This window comes from Castor canadensis, chromosome 1, assembly GCF_047511655.1.
Source record: "Castor canadensis chromosome 1, mCasCan1.hap1v2, whole genome shotgun sequence".
NCBI lineage: Eukaryota > Metazoa > Chordata > Mammalia > Rodentia > Castoridae > Castor > Castor canadensis.
The window spans coordinates 203,904,203-203,925,661 of record NC_133386.1 but is presented as its reverse complement, the minus strand read 5'-3'; the positions used below and the strand labels follow the sequence as shown (position 1 = coordinate 203,925,661).

The 21,459-nt window shown below is 56.4% G+C and overlaps 1 protein-coding gene across 1 annotated transcript; it reads right to left on the bottom strand.

Moving 5' to 3' along the window:
- Positions 1 to 1,684: 1,684 nt before the first annotated feature.
- Positions 1,685 to 21,256, bottom strand: Grk2 (G protein-coupled receptor kinase 2). The gene is made up of 21 exons (XM_020170177.2): positions 21,052 to 21,256; positions 10,541 to 10,617; positions 8,394 to 8,467; positions 8,160 to 8,261; positions 7,966 to 8,040; positions 7,773 to 7,834; positions 7,037 to 7,088; positions 6,663 to 6,754; positions 6,218 to 6,317; positions 6,052 to 6,130; positions 5,841 to 5,971; positions 5,493 to 5,587; positions 5,314 to 5,421; positions 5,073 to 5,139; positions 4,709 to 4,809; positions 4,123 to 4,189; positions 3,950 to 4,045; positions 3,543 to 3,705; positions 3,259 to 3,395; positions 3,058 to 3,171; positions 1,685 to 2,979 (listed from the first exon to the last, which is right to left on the bottom strand). Exons 1-21 carry the CDS (start codon positions 21,162 to 21,164, stop codon positions 2,815 to 2,817), a joined length of 2,070 nt encoding a protein of 689 aa, XP_020025766.1. The 5' UTR covers positions 21,165 to 21,256; the 3' UTR covers positions 1,685 to 2,814.
- Positions 21,257 to 21,459: the final 203 nt, after the last annotated feature.

The following is a 21,459-nucleotide window of genomic DNA, read 5'->3' as shown; positions in this document are numbered from 1 at the left end:
TTCCCTGAAAAAGGGGACGTGATTGCCACTTTTAACCTGTCTTCTTGCTGAAGTCACATGGCTCCTGTGCCATCTGGGATCACTGCCACTCATCCTGTGGTGTCATCAGGACATCTGTAATGTCTGACGGTCAAAGACAAAGACTTCTGCTTAACGTCCAGAGCTCTAAAGCCAGGCTCTGCTGGCCTCTGCCTTTCTCAGATGCTGTCCCTTCCCAAATCCTGTTCAAACCCAAATCTAGGACTTTTTCAGACACAGCCTCTCAGGTCTGCTACATCCTTGCACACAGTTCCCTACCAGCTGTCACTTCTGGAACAGTGCCCCTCCCTCTTTCCCAGGGCCTTTTCTCACACCCTGATTCCCAAGTGGGGCCTTCCCTGGTGAAAGCCTGTCTGCTGTCATTGTCATCCCAGGTCATCTCTGGGCCCAGGTGTCCCGCACTGCCCAAGTTTACCTCCTCCTCTCAGGCCAGCTCTCCTCTGAGCTATCCGGCCTTTGAACAGCACCACAGCTCGCCTGTTGCATCTTGGATTCCCTCCCACCTTTCATCCCCAAGCTTGACCCATTCTTGCTAGCCCATGCTCTTCCATTTAGCCTCTCTCCTTGAACAGAAGCAGGAGCCCAATCCTGTCTCATTGCCTCCTGTCCTCAGCTTTTCTCTGTTGTGCAGTGATCAGTCACTTGTTTTAGAACCAGCTTCCATGACCCCTGCCTTGCTCTGAGCTTTTGGGGTCACCTATAGCCAAGTAAATCCAGCCTCTTGGTTCATTCATATCTTTATGCTGTAGTCAGCTAGTATGCCAGGGCTCTGTGCTAAGTTATGCCTGAGTGTCAGGGCCTCTAGGGCCAATTCCCTCCATCATGTTCCACTGACCTGAGCCATTCATGAGTGCCGGGCCTTCCTGACTTCAGAAACATCCCCACCATCCACCTCAATGCTGGAGGCCCAGCTAAAGACAGTTTCCTCTGAGACTCTTCAGTCTGCCCCAGCAAGGTCTTCCTCCTCTGTGCACCCGCCCATCTGCTGTGCTGTGGCCTCAGCCTTACCTAGCAGAGCCCTGCATGGAGCAGGCACGGCTGCCCTGTCATGCTCAGGGCCGGGAGGCAGGAGGCAAGGAGGCGAGGAGAGGAAGCAGACTCTGGGGAGATGAGGGACCTGACGCTGGGGTACCTTTCAGGCCCTAGGGACCCCGACTGGGGGATGCATAGTGAGGCCAGAAGAGAGACCAAAGCCAGAGATGACCAAGGGCCCAGAGGCTACAGTGTGGCTAGAGGTGCCCTGTGTTACCATACTGGAGGGTGGGGGTTGAAGGAGTCTCAGTGCCTAAAATGGAGGGGAGCTCGCAGCGGTGGAGATGGGCCCAGGTAGTAACATGGCACCAGATGTAGGCTTGTTGACACCTCCTGCTCACCTGGGAAGTAGGCATAAGACTCCCTTTCCTCTCAGGAGAAAGGGAGATGGAGCAAGCACTGAAGAACCAAGGGAGGAGGACAAGCCAGCTGGGCAGGTTGGGAGGGAGAAGTTGGTATCCCAGCCCTACTAGAAGAGGGCCTGGGTCTCCCTGGAGGCTGCCACAGTGGTGGAAGGGGCCTGGTGCCACCAAAACCCTCTTTCTTCAGTGCCCAGCTGGCAGAGGCTAAAAAGTGGTCACCAGGCACAAAGAGAGTCTGAGACAGCAAGGGGTCAGGCACCATTTTTTATAAAAACGCATAGTCTCATTTTCCACTCTTTAAAATCACATTCAAAAATCGGCAAAGAAACGCCCTGGGAGTGAGTAGACAAGGGGAGGGTGCGCCGCCCCAGCCCCAAGGAGAGGGGCGCAACACCACACACGGCAGCACGACTGGCACAGGGGGGCATGCGGTGGGTGAGGTGGCGCCCACGGATGGTGGCACTGACAGGACATGGGCTGTGGGACTGGACAGCCATGGGTGGGGGCACATTGACTGGCCAGGGCAGGGAGGGCTGGTCCCTGCTGGCACCCTCTCACTGTGCCACCTGCCTGCCCAGGCTGACCTGCTGTGGTTCTCGACAGGTGAACCTTACCCAGCCCAGGGGCAGAGGACCCGAGAGGCAGGCTAGGCCATTGTGGCCCAATCCGCAATTGCTTTTCTGTGCTCCTCAGCTCGGGTGCTTGGCGGGAGAAAGAGGGGCCTGCAGGGAGGCCAGCAGTAGCTACTGCCAATACCACCCTCCTGGTGAAGCCCCATAGTGTCCAGAGAAGTGGGAATGGGGATAGCAGTGACACAGGGGCTTTTCCTGAACAAGGGCCTAGGAGCCCCAGTCACTGGGGGAGGCTTCCAGAACCAGAGAGACAAGGGCCCGCTCCTCACCAATGACCAGAGGGCACGACAGAGGGGGTCCATCCCTCTGTCACAGGAAGGGCTGTGGTAGGAAAGTTCAAGTAGTACCCCTGTGCTGTGCCTTCCCCTGGGATAAGGAACACTGGGCCACCCATCTGTGCCATGGGCAGAGCATAGCCCACAGAGCCTGAAGTGACACAGCTCCATGTGACTTCACCCTGAGGAGGGGCAGGAGGGCTGCTGGAAGCTGCTGCTCTCCCCAATAGGAAGACACTGGGAGCGGTGGCCCAGGGGTGTCAGGTGTGCTAGACAGTGGCTGGGTTGGTGGCAGCAGGAGCCGAGGCAAGCAGGCCCCTCCCTGGGGGCTGGGCCAGGCTGGGGCCACAGGAAATCACAATAATTACAAAATAAAACCTTTTCCGCTTTGCGGGAAAACAAATAATAAAAATTCAACAAAATAAATTAGAGGTTTATAAAAGGCGGGTGGGAGGTGGCAGGTGGGCAGGCAGATCAGAGACCGTTGGCACTGCCACGCTGGATCAGTGGCACCTTGCTCAGCTCCACCACTGGCGAGCGTGGCTTGTTCTTCATCTTGGGCACTCGCTGCACCAGCTGCTGGGCCTCACGGTAGGCATCACGCAATTCCTTCTTCCACTGCACCAGCTCAGGGTCACTCTGCACAGGCCCAGGCTCTGTCAGCCTTGGCTGGCACTCACTTGCCCACCTGCACCTGCACCCAGGGCCCCAACTCACATCACACTGCAGGACAAACTGCTTGCCACCTCGGATCTTGAGCAGGAGGCACTTGCGCTCCTTGATCTGTGTCTCCTCCACTGACTGGATCTCCTCCATGGTCAGCAAGCTCTGCTGCAGGGTGGAGTGGGAGGGACCCAGTGGTGAGGACAGGCTGGCAGCCACCCCACGCCAGCACCTGACCCGGGCAGCAACCCTTACCGGGGCCTCGCCCTCGCCCCGCCACTCGAGCCGGTTGGGGAACAGGTAGAAGTACCGCCGCTGCCACTGGGTCAGGAAGGGGTTGCCCATCTTGGACATGTAGCCGTGCATGATGCAGTCCTTGCCCAGGGCATAGTCTGCCATGAGAGCCAAGAGGCAGGTTTAGCCCCACAGACATTTTCTGGCTGTGACTTGCTCAAGTTCCTTAACCCAAGCCTGCTTCTCACTTCTACAGCACACAGTGGGCCTGCTGCCTCCCAGACCCCCAGTCGGTGAGATCTCACCTTCCTCATGGCCCAGCTGCTTGTTTTTGGCTTTCTTGCGGGCCTCCAGCCGGTCTGTCTCAGTATTGATGGTGTCAAAGACAGTCTCTGCCACCTCCTGCTGCCACCGCTCCGAGATGGTGAGGGGGAAGTTGCGGTAGAGCTCCTGATCACTATCCAGTAACTTCAGACAGAGCAGGGACACACAGATGGACAGAAGGTGCAGGGACGTTATCAGCCACAGGCCTACCCGGGGCCCTGGGGCAAGTAAGGTCTGGTCAAATTGCCAACTCCAGGAAGGTTTGAGGGGGAGGAAGTGTGGCCCATAGTCAACAGGGCTGGCATAGGGTCTCACAGGAACAGAGGAGGGATAAGAACCCACCTGTGCCTGGCTCTGGGTTCAGGGAAGGCCAGGCAACGTGCAGTACCTTGATTCCTTTTGTGTCCTCCTCATCAAAGGAGCCAATGTCGAAGGCATCGGCGGCATTCACCTCCCCGCGTGGGGGAATCAGTGGGGGCGGGTACTGTGCAAACAGGGGTCAAGTGTCAACACAGGTGAGGGGCTTCAGGGGGCCCCATCCCGGCCCACTGTGACTCTTACCTTCTGCAAGAAGACCATCTGCCAGTCCAGGGAGCGGAAGAAGGGGCTCTCCTTCACCTCCTGAGCCCTGTGGGGAGATGGCTGTCATCTGGGCTCCGCATCACCTGCGTTGGGCTAAGTCCAGTCTCTGGAGCCCAGGCTCAACTGCTGGCTCAGCCACTTTCTGGCTCTGTGACCTTGGGCAAGTTCCTTAACCCTGAACCTGTGTCCTCATCTCTAAAGTGAGAGAACAGCAGTTTCCACATCACAAGATTTTTGTGAGTTCTAATATTGGTAACCTTGCAATGCCTTCCTCAGCACTTACGGAGGTCTAATAATCATAAAAAGTCACTATGATGGTCACAGCACCTTTGTCACACAGGACCCTCTAGACACCAGTCCCCAGCCAGCTCCAGCAGCTCTACACTCAGCCAGCCCTGCCACTGAGGACCACACTTGTGAGTTCCTCAATGGAGGCTGGGACCATGAAGGGGCCTCTGGGTGATGGAACACAGCCATCATCCTCAGGGGACACAGCAAGAGGCCCAGGCAAGCTGCCAAAGCCCACAGCAGAGACCCAGCCTGGCTGGGTGGCCAGGGCACTCACCCGCGGCCCAGGCAGCCTAGCCTCCTGTTGACATCCCTCTGCAGCAAGCCTTCCAGCAGGGAGCGGAGTTCAGGGGAGAAGGAGTCTGGCAGCTCCACAGCCTTTAGGGAGGAGGAGGAGGACATTGGCAGGGGCCGAGGAAGAACCTTTGGTCTATCACAGCAGGAGACAAGGTCCAGCTTCCTGACCGGCCCCCAGCATGTGTGAGCTCTGACAACACAGACAGAGCGAGAGGTCTGCCTCACAAGGACAGAGAGGTGTGAGTGGCCCAAGAGCTCTGCTGGTTGGTGAGAACTAAGAGTCCATGATTCTGGCACCCACAGGAGAGCCCACTGAGCCCTTGCACTGAGACCCTTACGCTCACCATTGTCAATGTCATGCGGTCAATCTCATGCTTGTCTTTGGTCTTGTGCTGCCGGAAGGGGCTGTGCCTAGGCAAGAGAGGCCGAAGACCAAGGTCAAGAAAAAGAATGGGGAAAAGGGAAGGCAGCATGAACGAGCCTTGTCCCAAGTCAGGGATGGTGCCACCCGTATCACCCGAGCACCTGGGCTCCTACCTGGACTGGGGAAGAACATCTCCTGGCCCATCCTCCCTGCCTACTCACCCCCGCAGCAACTTGAAGAGCATGCAGCCCAGAGAGAACCAGTCAGCGCTGCTGTCATAGGCCACACCCTTCTGCAGGACCTCTGGGGCCATGTACCCGTGGGTGCCCCTGTGAGAGCGCAGATGTCATGAGCAGGAGTGACGGAGAGGTGGGAAAGGAGGGAGGGGCTGGGCACTTACACACTGGCATGAGGCTTCTTCTTGGAGAAGTCGCAGGCCAGACCCAGGTCCGAGATGCGCACATGGCCGTGCTCGTCCAGAAGGATGTTGGCCGGCTGTGGAGGAAGCTCAGTGAGCTGCTGGCTGGCCAGGCAGGAGGCCAGCTGGGTGTCTTTACTGGAGAAGACTCTGGGTTATCCAGGACAGGGCCTAGAAGGGGTCTCCCCTCTTTCCCTGATCACAACCCAAACTTAGAAAGTGGATCAAGGGAGGGGGAAGGAAGGGGCAAGGAGGGGAGAGAGGCTGGCCTTGTCACAGGCCTGACGGGCCAGATGTGCTGAGAAGTTCAGATGGCAGGTGGCCCCTCACCTTCAGGTCCCTGTAGACAACAAAGCGGTTGTGCATGTGCTCTAGGCCCAGGATGATCTCAGCTGCGTAGAAGCGCATGTCAGCTTCAGAGAAGACCCCGTGCTGGGAGAGGTGGTAGTGCAGGTCTCCGCCTAAAGGAGGCAGCCCCACAGGTGGCACTCAGCTTCTTGTCCCAGCCTGGCCTGGCCACCCAGGGCTGGCCCCCACTCACCATTCATGAGGTCCAGGATGAAGCTGAGCTTGTCTGGTGTGTGGAATGCATATGACATGCAAACGATGAAAGGGCAGTCCTAGGAGGAAGGGGTTGGTGAGCAGAGGCTGCCCAGGGACCCTGGCCAAAGGGTGCTTTGGGGGCCCCGCCTGGCCACCTGGCTCACCCCAGTGCTAACGAGGGAAAGCATGATGCGCTCGTTCAGGGCCAGGGTCTCCCCCTGCTTCATCTTGATGCGTTTCTTGTCCAGACACTTCATGGCATACCTGCAGTGGGGCAGGAGGGTTGACTGTGGGCAACACTTCTGCCAGGCAGGGCCCCAGGCCGCCTCAGGGGATTTATGGGGAAGACTTGATTCAGGACAAGCATGTGGCATGAGTCAGAGCTTCAGAGCAGGCAGAAGGTGCGGGCAAGTGGGGGTCTCTGAGGAGCCCACAGGAGGTAGAACAGCCCAAGCGAGACAGGCAGGATGAGCCATTCAGAGATGCAAGCCTGGGACACTGATCCCCCATACAGTTCTTCCCCACTATGTCCCAGGCCTTCAAGGCACCTCTAGGAGCCTGACCCTTCCCTCAGGCACCCCACCCATGCCAGCTGAACAGGGTGCTCACATCTTGCCCGTGTCTGCTTTCCGGCACCCATAGACCTCGCCGAAGCCCCCACGCCCGATGATGCGATGCACACTGAAGTCGTTCATGGTCAGCTGCATGGTGGCAACAGCTGGAGTCACTGCAGGCTACCTAGGCCCAGGTCTAGGGCAAAGGCACCTGGCAGCAGGGGCAGGCCTTGTGCCAGGGTCCCCTACCCTTGTGTTGTAGTCACATGCTTACCTGCCTCCAGCCTCTCCCACCAGGATACTGGCACTGACTCCTAAAGTCACCACTGTGGGGCTGAAGGCAGGGCCCTGACCTACCCCCCAGACCCAGCCGTGGCTTCCCATGGCTCCCCAGTTGCCCCAGAATTTTGTGGCCCCCAGCCCACTCACGTGGATGTTGAGCTCCACGTTCTTCCACTGGCAGAACCGTGTGAACTTGTCACTGTGAAAGGAGGAGGATCCAGGCTCAGGCAAGGCTCAGAGTGGACAGAACAAGGCCAGTGTGAGCCTGCCCCACCCTCTGCCCTTCCCTAGGTCCTGGCAGGTTGGATGTGGAAACACTCTAAGCCTGTGTGGCTTGGCCTGCGTGGCCTCAGCCCCTGAGCCACAGGGTCCTGCTGAGATCAGAGGAGCTCAGAGGAGGTCTCCGACCTCCACAGACTTTGTGTTCTCACATCCTCACCCCAGCTAATTTCCAAGATGCTTGCCTCCAGAAACACAAAGCTCAGGCCCTATGAAGCCATCCTAACCCCCACACAACTGGCTAAGCAGCTGGGACCCTAAAAATACTGCTCCCTATAGCTACCTGCAATATGCCCGCACTGGCTATGTGGATCCTAGCAGGCAGTGTGCGTTCTTGTGTCCAGCCCTGCCTAGACTCTAATGCTCCTCAGCCTAGGTGGGCCTGGCAAGGTGCTGGATGGTTTACAGAAGGGAGAGATGGCAGGTGGTTCAGGGACAGGCTTTGAGTGGCCTGGCAAGAAGGGTGGGGTAGGAGAGTCCCTGTGGATAGGGCGAGGATGGGCAGCACCTGCCTGCTCAGGGCCAAAGCAGGTTGCCTTCTGTCCCTTTCTCAGAACAGGTCTTCCTTCTCCCTCCTCTCCTACTACACTGGCCCCGCACTCACCTCTCAATGAATTTCTGGAACACATCCCCTCGGAGGTTCTGACAAATCTCCTCAATGTATGGCTACAGAAGGAGACAGAAGTTGGCAACTGAGCCTCTCAGACCATGGCCGCCCAGGCTCCTGGCCCTGGGCTATGCAAGGGGGACCCTGGCTGGGTGGGGCAGAGCCAACAGGTAACGGGCCTAGTGCGTACCTGAAAGAGATCTGGAGGCACCTGTTTCTTTACTAGGTGACCCTGGACATGCTCCGTGGCACTCTTCGAGAAGGGCTGGGGAGGACAGAGGCGGCCATGAATTCTCCACAGGGCCCTTTCTTCCCTTCCAACTTTGGGTCCCTTGGGGCCAGCACACAAGTGGTGGCCTGAGGACAAGATGGCCTGACACTCACATGTGAACAGGCTAGCAGCTCCTTCATGATGTAGGAGTCAAAGATCTCCCTGCTGCGGGCTACACGTTCCTCCTCCGTCTCCAGCTTCTCGTATTTCTTGATCTGGAAGGCAGGACCCACAAGTGGTCTGTGGCCATGGGTTAGGGGGCACAGAGGCCAGGTGTCTTGTGGACTCAGTGCACACTTCCCCTGCCCTCTCCCCTTTCTCTAGCACGGCAGGCTGGTCTGCCTCACCTCCTCATAAAACTCCACCAAGGGCTTAGCCTCTTCAAGATGGTTCAGGCAGAAGTCTCGGAAAAGAAGGTACCCTGAAAGCAATAGGGGTGGGTCACACTGAGCCACACGTCTTCCTCTCAGGAGCCTTCCCATCATCATAGGTAGAATGGACAGAACTGGCCAAGGCAACAGCAAATGATGCCTCTGCCCCAGGAATGAGCTGGCAATGCTGCTACCAAGACTGCCGTCAACCTGAAGATTCCTGGGTTCCAGGTTGGCACCCTGGGCTTCTACCCTCTTCCTAGAATCTGCCAATGCAGATTATGGCTGGAAATGATGGGCCCCATCTGTAGAAAGGAGGGGCTGGCTCTGGCATCAGGAGCCTTAGGTGGTAACTGGCCCTGACCCTCTGACTACAGCTCAATGCTATCCCTCTATGCAGGTGACACCATCTACCATGGGCTATCAGGTGCAGTGAGATAGTGCTGAAGCCTCCTGAAGCCCAGGTTACTTGGATGTAGAGGGAGGCAGCTCTGACGAGGGTCCCTGTTCCCCTATAACTGACTGATTCTCATAGCAGCCCTGACTGGGAGGGCAGGTCCAGCTGGAGAAATGGAGGCTCAGGCAGACCTGTCAAGACATGTGGCAGAGGCATGAATAGAACTCAGGGCCCCTCAACCCAGTGGCAGTTCCTGGGAGGGACAGGCTGAAAGTGAGGGTCTCAGAGCAGGGGGCAAGAAGGACTCTCAGGAAGCTCTGGACAGACTTCTCATCCTGCCTGGGGATGAGGACTGAGGCCAGTCCCCAGAGCAGCTGCTGGGAAACAAGGCAGCGCAAAGGGCAGCCCTACTCCTTCCTCAGGCCTACAACCCCACAAGGGTGACTAGGTTGTGCTGGGTGGCTTCCCATGCCTCTTTGAGGCACTGCCCTGGTGTCATCAATGGCTTTACTCTCAGGCCCTCATAAGGGTAGCCTTGCCTTTTATTTTATTTTGCTTAATTTAATTAATTTATTTATAGGAGATTGAACTCAGGACTCCAGTTTGCTAGGCAAGTGCTGTAACAACCCCCTAGCCCCAACTTGGCCATTTTTATTTTCTTTTTGTGCAGTACTGGGGCTTGAACTCAGGGTCTACACCTTGAGCCACTCCACCAGACCTTTTTTGTAAAGGGTTTTTTCTAGATAGGATCTCATGAACTATTTGCCCAGACTGGCTTCCAACCACGATCCTCCTGATCTCTGCCTCCTGAGTAGCTAGGATTACAGGCGCAACCCACTGGCGCCCAGCGCAACTTGGTCTTTTAAGGTGGTGTCTTCAAGTAATTTGTGAACAGATCAAAGTGCTCTTACTGGTACTGTCTCCTCTGACCCTGTCAGTCTTGGGCAATGGGCCTCATGAGTCCTATTTTCCAGTTGAAGGCAACATCAAGCTCAGAGAGGTGAGGCAATTTACCCAAGGTCACACAGTTTAGGTCTGGGATCCAAGCTGTGTGCTTCCTACCACACTGTCTCCCCAAGGTTGACCTCCATGCCCAGTCTTGCCAGGCAACCCTCAGTTCAGATCTAAGATCCTGTCCTTGAGAAGGCCATATTAGAGCCCTGCGTCGCTGCAGCTGCTTCCCTGGGACCTGTCCCAAGCCTGGTGGATGGCCTAAAACTTCCAAAGACTAGAAGCCTTAGGCATGAGCAGGAGGAAGGATGGAAGAGCTACAGAGAGAGGCAGGTTGCTCAGTGGGCCCATGGGGGCAGGGCTGGGCCAACCACAGCTCTGCAGGCGCCACAGGAAGGGCCCCGCCTCTTCCTGTCAGTTCTACCAACGGCCCAGAGCAGCTGTGGCTGAGCCAAGGGGAAGCTGCAACTCTCAAAAACAAAAACCCCAAAGGAGGAACTTCCCTGGCGGCCCAGGAAGATGGCCTGGCCCCCCGCCCCCACTACGGGGCTCCCTGGCCTGACAGCTAGGGGCTGGGAGGCATGAAGGGTCACAGCCAGACCCAGAGCAGCCCCTGCAGCCACCTGGAGGACTCTGAGAGAGAATGAGTGGACAAACCTCCTAGGAGAAGAGCACACAGCCCAACCAGCTGTGCGGGGTGGTGAGGGGTGAGAGGAAGCCAACCTCAGGGTCCTCTTTGGGGGCCCTCAGGCTGGCAGAGCCACACTGCACTTACCCAGCTTCTGGGAGAAGATCTTCTCAAAGGTCACCTCACCCCGGTCCTCCAGGTACTTCTGCATGACACTGCGAATGCTGCCGGCAGAGGGGCACAGTGAGCAGAGACCCCCAGTGCGCTCTGGCTACAGGCCCTGCTCTGCCCAGAAACCTGAGTGGAGGCACTCCTCAATTCAGGATTCAGGAAGTCATCACTCCCTCTGGGTGCCCGTCAGGCCTATTCCCTTATTCTGTCATGGGGTCACAAGAGATGGACTAGCTCCCAGGGCTAAGGTAGCCAGCAGATGGCCTCCCACTTAGAAGTGCACTCTGCATAACTTTGGTCCCAGTGATACCAGGTGCTGGCTTTGAGAACTTAGTTGAATTCCAGAAGCCATGTCTCACCCATCAGAGGATGAGCAGATACAAAATGTGACACATTCACACAGTGGCATAGTGTTTGCCCATAGAAAGGAATGGTGCACGGACTCACGCTGTGATGTGAGCGAACTTGAAAATGTTACACCAAGCAGAAGACTCACTGCTGGGCACCAGGGGCTCCCGCCTGTCATCCTAGCTACTCAGGAGATAGACATCAGGAGGATTGTGGTTCCAAGTCAGTTTGGGCAAACAGTTCATGAGACCCTATCTTGAAAAAGCCTACCACAAGGGATATGTGGTGGCTCAAGCAGTAAGAGCGCCTGCCTAGCAAGCGTGAGGCCCTGAGTTCAAACCCCAGGGACACACACACACACACACACACACACACACACACAAAGAAGACTCACTAAGGCCACAGACTGAGGGCTGGGGGAGTGGCTCAAGTGGTAAACACCTGCCTGGCAAGCATGAGGCCTTGAGTTCAAACTCCAGTACCACAAAAAAAAAAAAAAAAAAAAAGCCATAGGTTATATGGGTCCATCCTGGGACTGTCCAAAACAGGCAGAATAGTGGATGCCAGCACTGTTGGTGGGGGGACCTGCCAATAGACGTGGGGTTTTGGGGGGAGGGGGGAGGGATACAGATCCACGGGAAATAGACAGTGCATTAAAACTTGCTGAATTGTATACCTTAAGAAGATGAATGTTATATTGTATGAATTTTATCTCAACTTAAAAATAATTTAAAAAAAAAGTCAAGCCTCAGTGTGTCTCTTAAACTTGGATAAAAAACAACCCCTGTCTTGTGTCACCTGGTAGGGCTATAGGAGAAGGGCTGGCCATTGTAGTACCCCAAACCAAATCCTACACTCACCCTGACACTGAGCAAGGCCTGGGGGATAGCCTCACTGGGCTACACTCTATGCCTCAGAGGCTACTTCCCTTCTTCTGGGCCACCTGCAGTCCAGCTCTGCTAGCCCATTCCGACAGCCAGCTGTGGTCACATTTGGCCCTCTAGCCTGGGCTTCTGGGGTAACACAGAGCTGCCTAACTGAGGCACATGTGAACTGTCACATTGATATGTCCTGCTCAAGTGGCCCTAGAGGGTATGCAGGGCCACCAGCAGACTTCTGATATGAAGACTACAGCTGGTGAGGATTCAGACTGCACATCCGGGCTCTCTGTGCTTGGCACTGTCCCTACCGCCCTGCCTCTGAGAACCCAGCCAGCCTGGTTCCCTAGGCTATAGTCTACTATTAAGGCCACACAGGTCCTGTGTATGGCATATGAGATCCAGCACCACCTGAGCACAGGCCCTGGGTCTGTGATATCAGCAGGTGCCAAAGGCTTGGGTGGGCCTCACATCAGCATGGGAAGGCCCAGCTCTAGGTGGTGGAGAGAGGCTGTATGGAGAAGGCGGAAATTCACTGGGTTTCTAAAGTGCAAACAGGATGTTGCCAGGTGGTAAAACCCAGGCCAGGTGGGGGCATGTAGGAACAGGTGAGGAGTAGCCAGCCACGGACAAGCAAGAGCCTACAGGGCATGGGGGGAGGGCAAGACCTTGAGTGCCAAGGGTACTTCAGAGCTGGAAAGCAAACAGACTGGAGAGTGGCCCTTGGGAGGCTGGGTCCAGGGTAATGAGCGCACAGACCCCTGGGCCACCATGGGAGGAAGGCTAAGCAAATACACTTGGCTAGGAAAGGAAAGTAGGAGGGTGGGGAGGTGGCTTGGGTTGTCAGTGGTTGGGATGGGGAGAGTTGCTTGCTCAGCATGGTGGGCTTCCAGATGGGAAAGTGGTACCAGGGTGTAGGACACCCAGGCCTGGCCCTCCCAGGATGGAGCTGTGTCCAGCCTTCCTCAGGAAAGCCTGCATGAGTCAGTAGAGCATGCAGGGCTGGTGTAAGCACCATCCTGAAGCCATGACCCTCTTGCCCCTCCCTACCCTTGGAGGCAGGGAGATGCCATGACTCTCCAAAAGCTGTCTCCAACAGGAAGTAGAGCCTTGATGACAAGGACAGGCTTTGGTGACCCTGTGCTCCCATTCTGCAACTCCTTTGGAACAGATTGTGTCCAGCTGGGAATAAGAAGCTGTCATCTGAACTAGGCACTGATGGCTCATGCCTGTAATCCTAGGTACTTGGCAGCCTGAGAATGGGAGGTTTGAGGCCAGCCTGGGCAAATAGTTTGCAAAACCCCATCTCCAAAATAACCAGAGCAAAAATGGACTGGAGGTGTGGTTCAAGTAGTAGAGTGCCTGCTTTGCAAGTAAGAAGCCCTGAGTTCAAACCCCAGTCCCACCAAAAAAATAAAGAAGCTGTCAGCCCAGGCGTACAGGCCCAGATACCCCAGGATCCACACTGCTACCTCAGAGCTGGTTCCCTCTGGGAAAGCAAGGATGTTCTCTGAAAACCAGGAGGGGCTCCATGGATGGGTCTCATCTATGATGATCCATCAGCTCATGTCTACTAGCCACCATCAACAACAATGCTCGGTACCTCTTAGGAACTCAGGAAATCAAAAGAACCAAATCTCACAGGCACTGCACATGCAGCATGAGGCTGGTAAAAAACTGTTATGTCTGGAGGTGTGGCTCAGGTGGAAGAGTGCCTGCCTAGCAAGCATGAAGCCCTGAGTTCAAAACCCCATACCACCCCTTACAAAATGATAATAATTTTGGGCTGTGGTCATGGCTCAAGTTGCTCAAGTGCCTGCCTAGCAAGTGTTAGGTGTGAGGCCCTGAGTTCAAACCCCAGTACCATAAAAAAAAAAAAAAAGAAGAAGAAGCTATTACAGTGAGAACATAGCCCTGGCCTGGGCTATAAACTAAAGACCTGGCTGGGTGACCCTCAGCAGAGAGGGGCAGTGGGCACAGGGGTGTGCAGCCCAGGACCCTGCAAGGCCAGGTACCTGGATATTACCTGGACAGTGGCCCAGAAGGGCAGAACTTTCACCAATCCTTGGCCCAGCTCTGGGCACTGGTCAGGTAGGATGTAGGGACAGGTAGACACAGATGATAGGGAGAGCAAGTCCAGATGTCAGGGGAACACCACCAGGAGCTGGGCACGGCCCTCGGAACACGACCTTGGGGCTTCACTAGGAAGCTCTCCTTTCCCCAGATGGGCTTCTTGGGAACTGGCAAAAGTGGGGCCAGCTTGGCAAGGGGCATGCCCATCCAGGAGGCAAGGAGGAACCACTACCACGTCCCGCCATGTGGCTCAGAGGAGCCCGTAACTGCATAGGGAACTGTGCTTGGTAGGAGACCCTGCCTGTGACAGCCAGGGAGGAGCCTACTAGGTAGGGCCTTCTGCCTTCCCAGGGGCTCTGCTTTCGCTCAGGCCCAGGGCATGGCAGCAAACAGGACCCCAGGCTCAAGGCTGCCCCTCCCCTCAGAAGCCATGCCTGGGCATGGCCACAGCATTCTTCCCAGCCCACAGCACTTCATTTTCTTCCTTAAAAAGAAAAAGTCTTTTTGGAATAAAATAAACAATGCCCCCAAACCAAACACAAGGTCAGGCTTGAGTGGAGTCCTTGAATGGAAGGCCCCCAAAGTGGCAATTTTAGGGTTTCCTGTCTATTCCCATGGGGGGCCGGTGGCTGAGGGAACTGGCAGGTAAGAAAAACGTGTCACGGGGGAAGCTCCTGCCAGGGTGGCAAGTACGGGCTGGCACGGGAGGTGGGAGCTCCCTCCTGGGCTGGGTCACCTTTGTCTCCAACACCCACTCTCTGATGCTGGCAGAACCTTAAGAGGTGACATGCCCGCAGCGGCATCCCTGCCCCCATTCAGGTCAACAATCCCACATCCAGGGCCACATGACTCCCAAGATCCACTCTAGATCATTAAGAGAACCAAATGCCTGTCCATTCTCAGATTGCATGGGGTGGGTGTTTGAGGTCCTGATCTCTTTTGGGAGAGACCTCAGAGGCCCCTGGTGTTCTAGCAGTTGGACAGGCACCCAGGCTGGGTGTAAACGGCTCCTCTCATCTCCCCTGGAAGGCAAAGTAACAGATTTTGAATGTCCAGTTCCCTCATTTGCAGAAGGAGGGTGTCAAGGCAATGCTGAATTGCTATGCTGTGCCGCAGATTAGCAAGCCTGAGAACACAGCCACAGGGGTGCTCCCAGGGTACCAGGCCTGCTGTGCCACTGGCAGCTTCTGTCCCCCTCCTGGGCCACGGGGCAGCACCCTGTCATCCCACAACTCACTAACAGCCTATGCTGTTCCTTCCAGAATGAAAACCTATGCTAACTGGTCTCATTTGGGTCTGTGCCACACTTGCCATGTCCTCAGAGGAAGGGGCCTGTGGTCAGGAAATCCCTGAAGGCTGAGCACTGGTCAGAATCAGGCCCTTGGGCAGGAACTGAACCAAGTAGAGTGCTGCCACTCCTCTGGCCCTTTAGGCAGTGTCACTCACTCACACAGCTCTGCCCTAGGGCCCAGTGGGGGGCCCAATACCTGACCTGTCAAAGGATGGAGGGTACCTTGGCACTGAGGCACCCGGTGCCTGGGCAGCCATAGCTGTGGGAGAACTCCCCGCCCCCATTCCCAGCATCCCGCAGCGAGGGTGCTCACACTGCTCCAAGGACCAGACCCAGCCTGACCCTGGGGGTAGGAGGAATACTTCATCTCTCAGCACAGTGACTGAGGTGACAGGACAGCCAGGCAGGGAAGGGGTGATGGCTGAGAGAACTTCCGGTACCACGTGGTTCAGAGGGAGAACAAGTTCCATGCTCTGTGGTGCAGTGGCTTAGCATGCTGGTCTGGACCCTCACAGGTGGCTCCCACACAGGGTCAGGGACAACATCTGAGTGAACTGGAAAGGAATAGTTCATGGGGCTACTGGCCCAGAGGCCCACAGTGAGTTTATGGTAAAGGAAACACTCAAATTGTCCCCGAAAAGCATCTCTCAGAAGAGACCCCTTTATCTCTCTCCTCATCCTCCATGGGAATGCCAGGTGAGTCTCAGAGGACTTGGCTGTGCCCGGCCTCTACCCTGCTGACTCCCTCTACCCTGCCAGGGGCTGCAGAAAGCAGCAGTGTGGCTCCCAGGAGCCCAGCAGGCTGGAGGCAGACTTGGCCAGCACCTGGCAGGCCAGGCACCAGGGTTCTGGGGCTTTTCATGTGACACCAATGTCTACGTGTAACTACCCAGGATAGTGCAAGCTGGAGTGGAAGCCACAGGCCTCCAGGTGGGACTGCCACACTCTGGGAGGCAACAGTTAACAAGCCTGTGGCTGCAGCTAAGGCACTTCTCTGTGGCATTTCCAGGAAACCTGGCACGGAGGTGGCAGCAGCAGGAGGAAGTCCTCTGGGACTTCTTATTAATATTTCTCAATGACTGTCCCTGGGGCTGAGGATGTCCTTGGAGCTCAAGGATGGGGTCACTACCAAACGGGAGAGACCAACTGTGACTGCCAAGTCAGCAGCAAACCCTCAGCTAAGGAGGCCGCGAAAGACAACAATGGCCAACCCTGCATTTATGAGCCCACCACGAACGTCTACAGAAGTCCAGATTCCCTTGCAGGACATACAGGAAGAGGCACTTTGGTGGCCTTATTAAACAAATACTGGTACCTTGTACCTTAGTGACAAGAGACCATGATCTGCCATCCTGATAGAATGCATCAAAAACAAAATTCCACCCCTCCTTGCCCTGTGGTTCCAGAAAGGGGCTTGTCCCCCACCCCAATCCCAGAGTGGATTCTGAACGAGAACTGCCATCAACCCACTCCCGACCCTGTCACCACTGGGGTCTTTATTGCCCTGTGCAGTACACAGCAATGCAGAGATGAGATGTTGTTTTAGAGAAAAGCTGTGGCCAAACACTTCACTTTAGGAACTCATTTGGAACAGACTAGAAATAACTTGAGTGTAACAGTCCAGAGAAGGAAGTGACTTTAGGAGCCAGCAGGGAGTAGAGAAGGGGCCCCAGGAAGACAGGGCAGGTATGATGGAGGCTGTGTGTTCCTCAAAGATCATCACGTGCTCTGGACTCCTGCTGCTTGCTCCATAATATCCTGGAAGAAGCAGCCATGCACAGGGCTGCCAGAACCCACCGGACCCACTGAATCCCCAGGGCCAGGGGCCCCCTACACAGTGACCTGGTTGTGGAGAGAAGACGCTGCTGCAGAATAGCGTGCTGCACCTGACGTCACCCGGAATTTACTACTAGGAATTGACTTTGCATGGTTCCCAGGCTGACAGAGCCCAGATTCCAGTGGCTGGATCCTGACCTGCAATGCTCAGGCTCCCTTCAAATTCATTTACTGAGAGAATGGTGGGTAAAGTGAGCGACTTGATGGCAAAGCCATGAAACCCCTGCTCTGGAGAGGAGGAGAGATGGGAAAAGGCATCCCTGAGAGCCCTTTCTGGGGAGCTGTGGCAGCTTGAAAGGCCTGCAGGGAGCGACTGCCGAAAAGATAATCTTGTTTTCAGGGGCAGCAGGGGGAAAAGGCTGCTACTGGAGTGGAATGTTCTGGGTAAAGGATAAAGGCTGGCGGCAGCAGGGCTTCTACTGGTGATGGAGAAGTGGAGAGAGGAAGGAGGGTGAAAGCCCTCCCCGCAACCCTACCCCCACTGATGGAGGCAGGAAGTCTTGACAGCAAAGAGTTAACAGGAACGAAGAAGCAGCAGCAGAGGAAGAGTGGCAGGGTCTGGGGAGACCGGGAAGCCAGCAAAGGGAGGGTGGCAGGAGGAAGCTCACAGTGGGGGAGGGACCAGGAAATAGTCGAGGGACTGGGAGGCTGCAAGAGGCACCCAGCTCTCACATCTGCAGCTGGGGCTGCCACTGTCACCAGGGAGGGCAGGGGCACCTCCTGGGACTGCCCAGGCAGGGCTCCTCAATCAGGAGTCCAGAGATTAATTACATGAGGCCTCAGTAGTCATATTAAGCAAATGACGATAATTACAAGACTGAGGCAGCTGCTGGGAAAGACGGCAGCTCCTTCCGTTGAGGTCCAGACCACAGAGCCTGAGAGCTGGAGGGGCACTGAGAGGTCATCGGGGAAGGAGCAGAACCCCCCTCCCCTCCGCCCTTTCCCCCTGTTTCACTGAGGTAGGAACTGAAGCAGACTGGGCCAGGATAAGGAACCTGCCTGCCTGAGTCCAATGTGAGCTGGTGCAGCAGGCGGTGAGGAGCCAGGTCTCCTGTGTTCTAGCCGCACAACACCGCCTCCTCCTGTGAGAAGGTTGAGAAATGGATCTGTTTCCTTGGATTCTACGGGTGACAGAAGGGGAGGTCTCTGTGCCAAGTCACAGTGGCACTGTGCCCAACTGCTCCCGTTCCCCAGCCCTGGGAAATCGGGGCCGTGATACCAGCAGAACTCCCGGCCAAGCCATAATCCTGGGCACTAACCATGGGGAGGCTGCCAAAATGGACCAAGGTGGGAACAATTCCCACCGGCACCCTGTCATGGGGACAAACCATGGCCCCTCTCCCCGACCCTGACCTTGAGGGTGTGAAGACAAGACTCTGTATCTGATGGGACCCGGCATGCGGTTGTCCCCTCTACGCACTAACTATGCCAGGGTGGCCTTGCTCTCCATTTCAGCTGATGGGGAGGCCTTGTGAACTGTGATAGCTGATGTCACCAGAGGCTGCTGCCCTGCTGCTTCCAGGCCACCACCTTGACCCACAGCTCCCCAGACAAGGGGTGTCAGCTCACCCATCTACTAACTGCATGAGAACAGAGGTATGAGGGTGGGTGGAGGAGATGAAGCCCAGCAGTGAAGAACACTGGTCCAGGATCCAGATTCTAATCACAGGTCTCCTCTGCGACCAGGCCAACTCTCAGCTCTCTGAACCTCAAAGGCTTCACTGTTAAGTGGAGGGAATGCCACCTGCTGGGTAGGCTTCCCAAGGTTGTGAAGAGGATAAAATGGAGAAAAAGACACTTTGCAAACTGGGAAGTCCTGGGCAAATCTTTGAGGGCAGGAGGCATCTGTTCTAAGGGTGTGTGAAGAGCACTGCAAAGAGTGGTCTTCTCTCCAGCACAGGAGGCCTGCACTCTTGGGGTCTAAACAGACCCGTGTTCAGTGCTGGAGGCTCTGACCCTTTCACAGATCAGGTAATTTGCTTAATGCCATGCTGCTGATGCTGGCCTGTATGAAAGCCTGTAGTGCCTACTGTTTCCCTAGAATTCACAGCCCCCCCTCCTTTCTGCTTGGTACTAGATAAGACATCACACTGTCTTGGTACTCTTGAGAAACTGCTACCTGTGAGGCATGGCCTTGCCAACTTCACAAGGTTGGTTTTTGGATCAACTGAGATGACAGATGTCAAAATAATTAATGGATTATTATAATTTCCATTCCTATTCCTATCACATCATCACTACCACTGAGGGAAAGGGCACAGAGAACGAGGATCGGCGGATTCTTAGGGTTCTAACACACCTGCAGAGCAGACCCAAGGCGGGGCCCATCAGAAGCGGTGCATTCTGGGGAGAGATTACCCAAACACAGAGAGTTCCAGAAAAGGCCCCGCCTCACACTTTGCAGAACTCTCACCTGCAGAAGGGTCTGGAGGCTGCAGCCACCAAGGAGCGCTGTTCAGTGCCCTAGAGATTAACATTCGTTTCCTCCCTCGTGGCTTTGTCATTTTGGAACTCATTTTTGTTCTAACTATTGCTGCTCCCTGGGCAGCCCCAGCTGACAGTCAGTTTGGTTCCTGTTTTGAGAAATCTGATTGCAAATGTCTTAGAAAAAAAGGGGCCCCAACGGCTTTCTCAAAACATACACCAATTTTCCTCTCCCGGGCCTGGTATTCAGTCAATCCGAAACCCAGCAAGCAGGCACAGAGAAGGGGGTGGCGAGAGCTAAGCAGGGCCCTGCTCCAAAGACACGAGAGGCACAGCCCTATTTCACACCATTCACATTTCACAGATGTGAAAGATCGAGGCCCAGAAACAAGAAGAGACTTGACCAAAGCCCCATGAGAAGACCATGGCAATGAGTACAAGCCCAGTCCTCAGCCTCTGGAGCACGAGCAGACAACTCTTTGGCTTGCACAAGGAGCTGCTGGACTGGCCTTGCCATCCCCGACAAGGGATCGTGGTGGGTGGGCACATCTGCTCTCCCAGATGCAGGACATCCAGGCCCCAATTTGGGCCAGAGCAGTGGACAAAATGTAGAACTAAAAGCTGGAAGCCCTGATGTGGTGGCCAGATGCCACCCTGGATTAACTGGATGACAGTGGGCAGGTGCTTCACTTCAGCTTCCCCAGCTATTCCATGGTCACAAAACCACACCTGTCCTACCGCCCCCTGTTCTGCTGTGCAACTCAAAACAGTGGGAAAACACTATTCACCATGAAATGTGGGACAAGCCCCAGTCACCACTCACATCCTGTCCACTTGTGCACCCACATGCTCAACAGTTTAAACTTTGCTTCCAAGTGAAATGACACCAGTCGTCTCAGAGAGGTGGCAACTGAGGTCCAGATGCTGCAGGTGCGCTGGGATGTCCGCTTCCCACCCTCAACACACTGTCCACAGAGTACCATATGCCCGGGACTGGGCAGAGGGAGCTCCTCCATCTGAGCACAGCCCCCAGAGACCCAGAGATCGTACACCCCCAACACCATGCTCCCCACCGCCACAGAGCCCAGAAAGCACTCTCAAGTCCAAGTCCAGGACAGTGACCCCACCAGAGGGGAAGACAAGAGTCCAGAAGACTTGTGTCGCTGCCCCCAGCCCAAAAAAAAAAAAAAAAAAAAAAAAAACCCTCGCCGGAGTGTAGACAGGAAGGCAGTGGAAACCCCCAGGGGAGCGCTGGGAGCAGAGGCAGCAAAATGGGTAGTAAGACTCTGACATTAGCGGTAAATGGAGGCAGGCTCAGGAGAGGGGACCCCACGGGGACGAAGAGGATAAAGGGCAGCGTCAGGCCCTTGCGGGAGAAGTCAGCAGCCTGGGGCTGACAGCGACGAGGCCAGTAGTGAGATACAGGAAGCGGGAGCGCGGCCGGGGAGCGGGGCTGGGAGCCTGGAGTTGGGCGCTCCGGGTTCGGACGCGGGGCCTGGGGCTGCGGGCGCCACGGCCCCTGGGGGCAAAGGGGTCCCCAGGGCCCGCGCCGGGTGGCCGGGGAGGCGCGCAGGGCCGAGTTTCAGCGCGGGCTGCCGGCAGGCGCCGGGCAGGGGTCGCGGCGCAGGGAGGCTCACCTGGGCTCGGGCAGCAGGATCTTCTTGCTAGCGCGCGCGGCCGGCGTGGCCTTGCTCTTCTCCATGGCCATCAGGTAGCTCACATCGGCCAGCACCGCCTCCAGGTCGGCCATCTTGGCGGCGGTGCTGCTCCTCCCGCCGCCGCCGCCGGAGGCTCCGCTCCGCTCCCGCTCGCTCGGCGCGCTCGGCCCGGCCCGCGCGACTCCTCGGCCTCGGCGCCGCCACCGGCCTGGCCCGCTCGGCGCCCGCGGCTCTGCTCGCCGCCGCTCACAGGCGGCGCCACCCCATGGCGCCGGCTCGGGCCCGGCCCGGCTCGCGCTCCGCTCCCGCCGGGACTGCAGTCCGGGCGCCGCCGCCGCCGCCGCCCGCGCCCCGGAGCCGCCGCCGCCTCCGGCCCCGCCTGCCGCG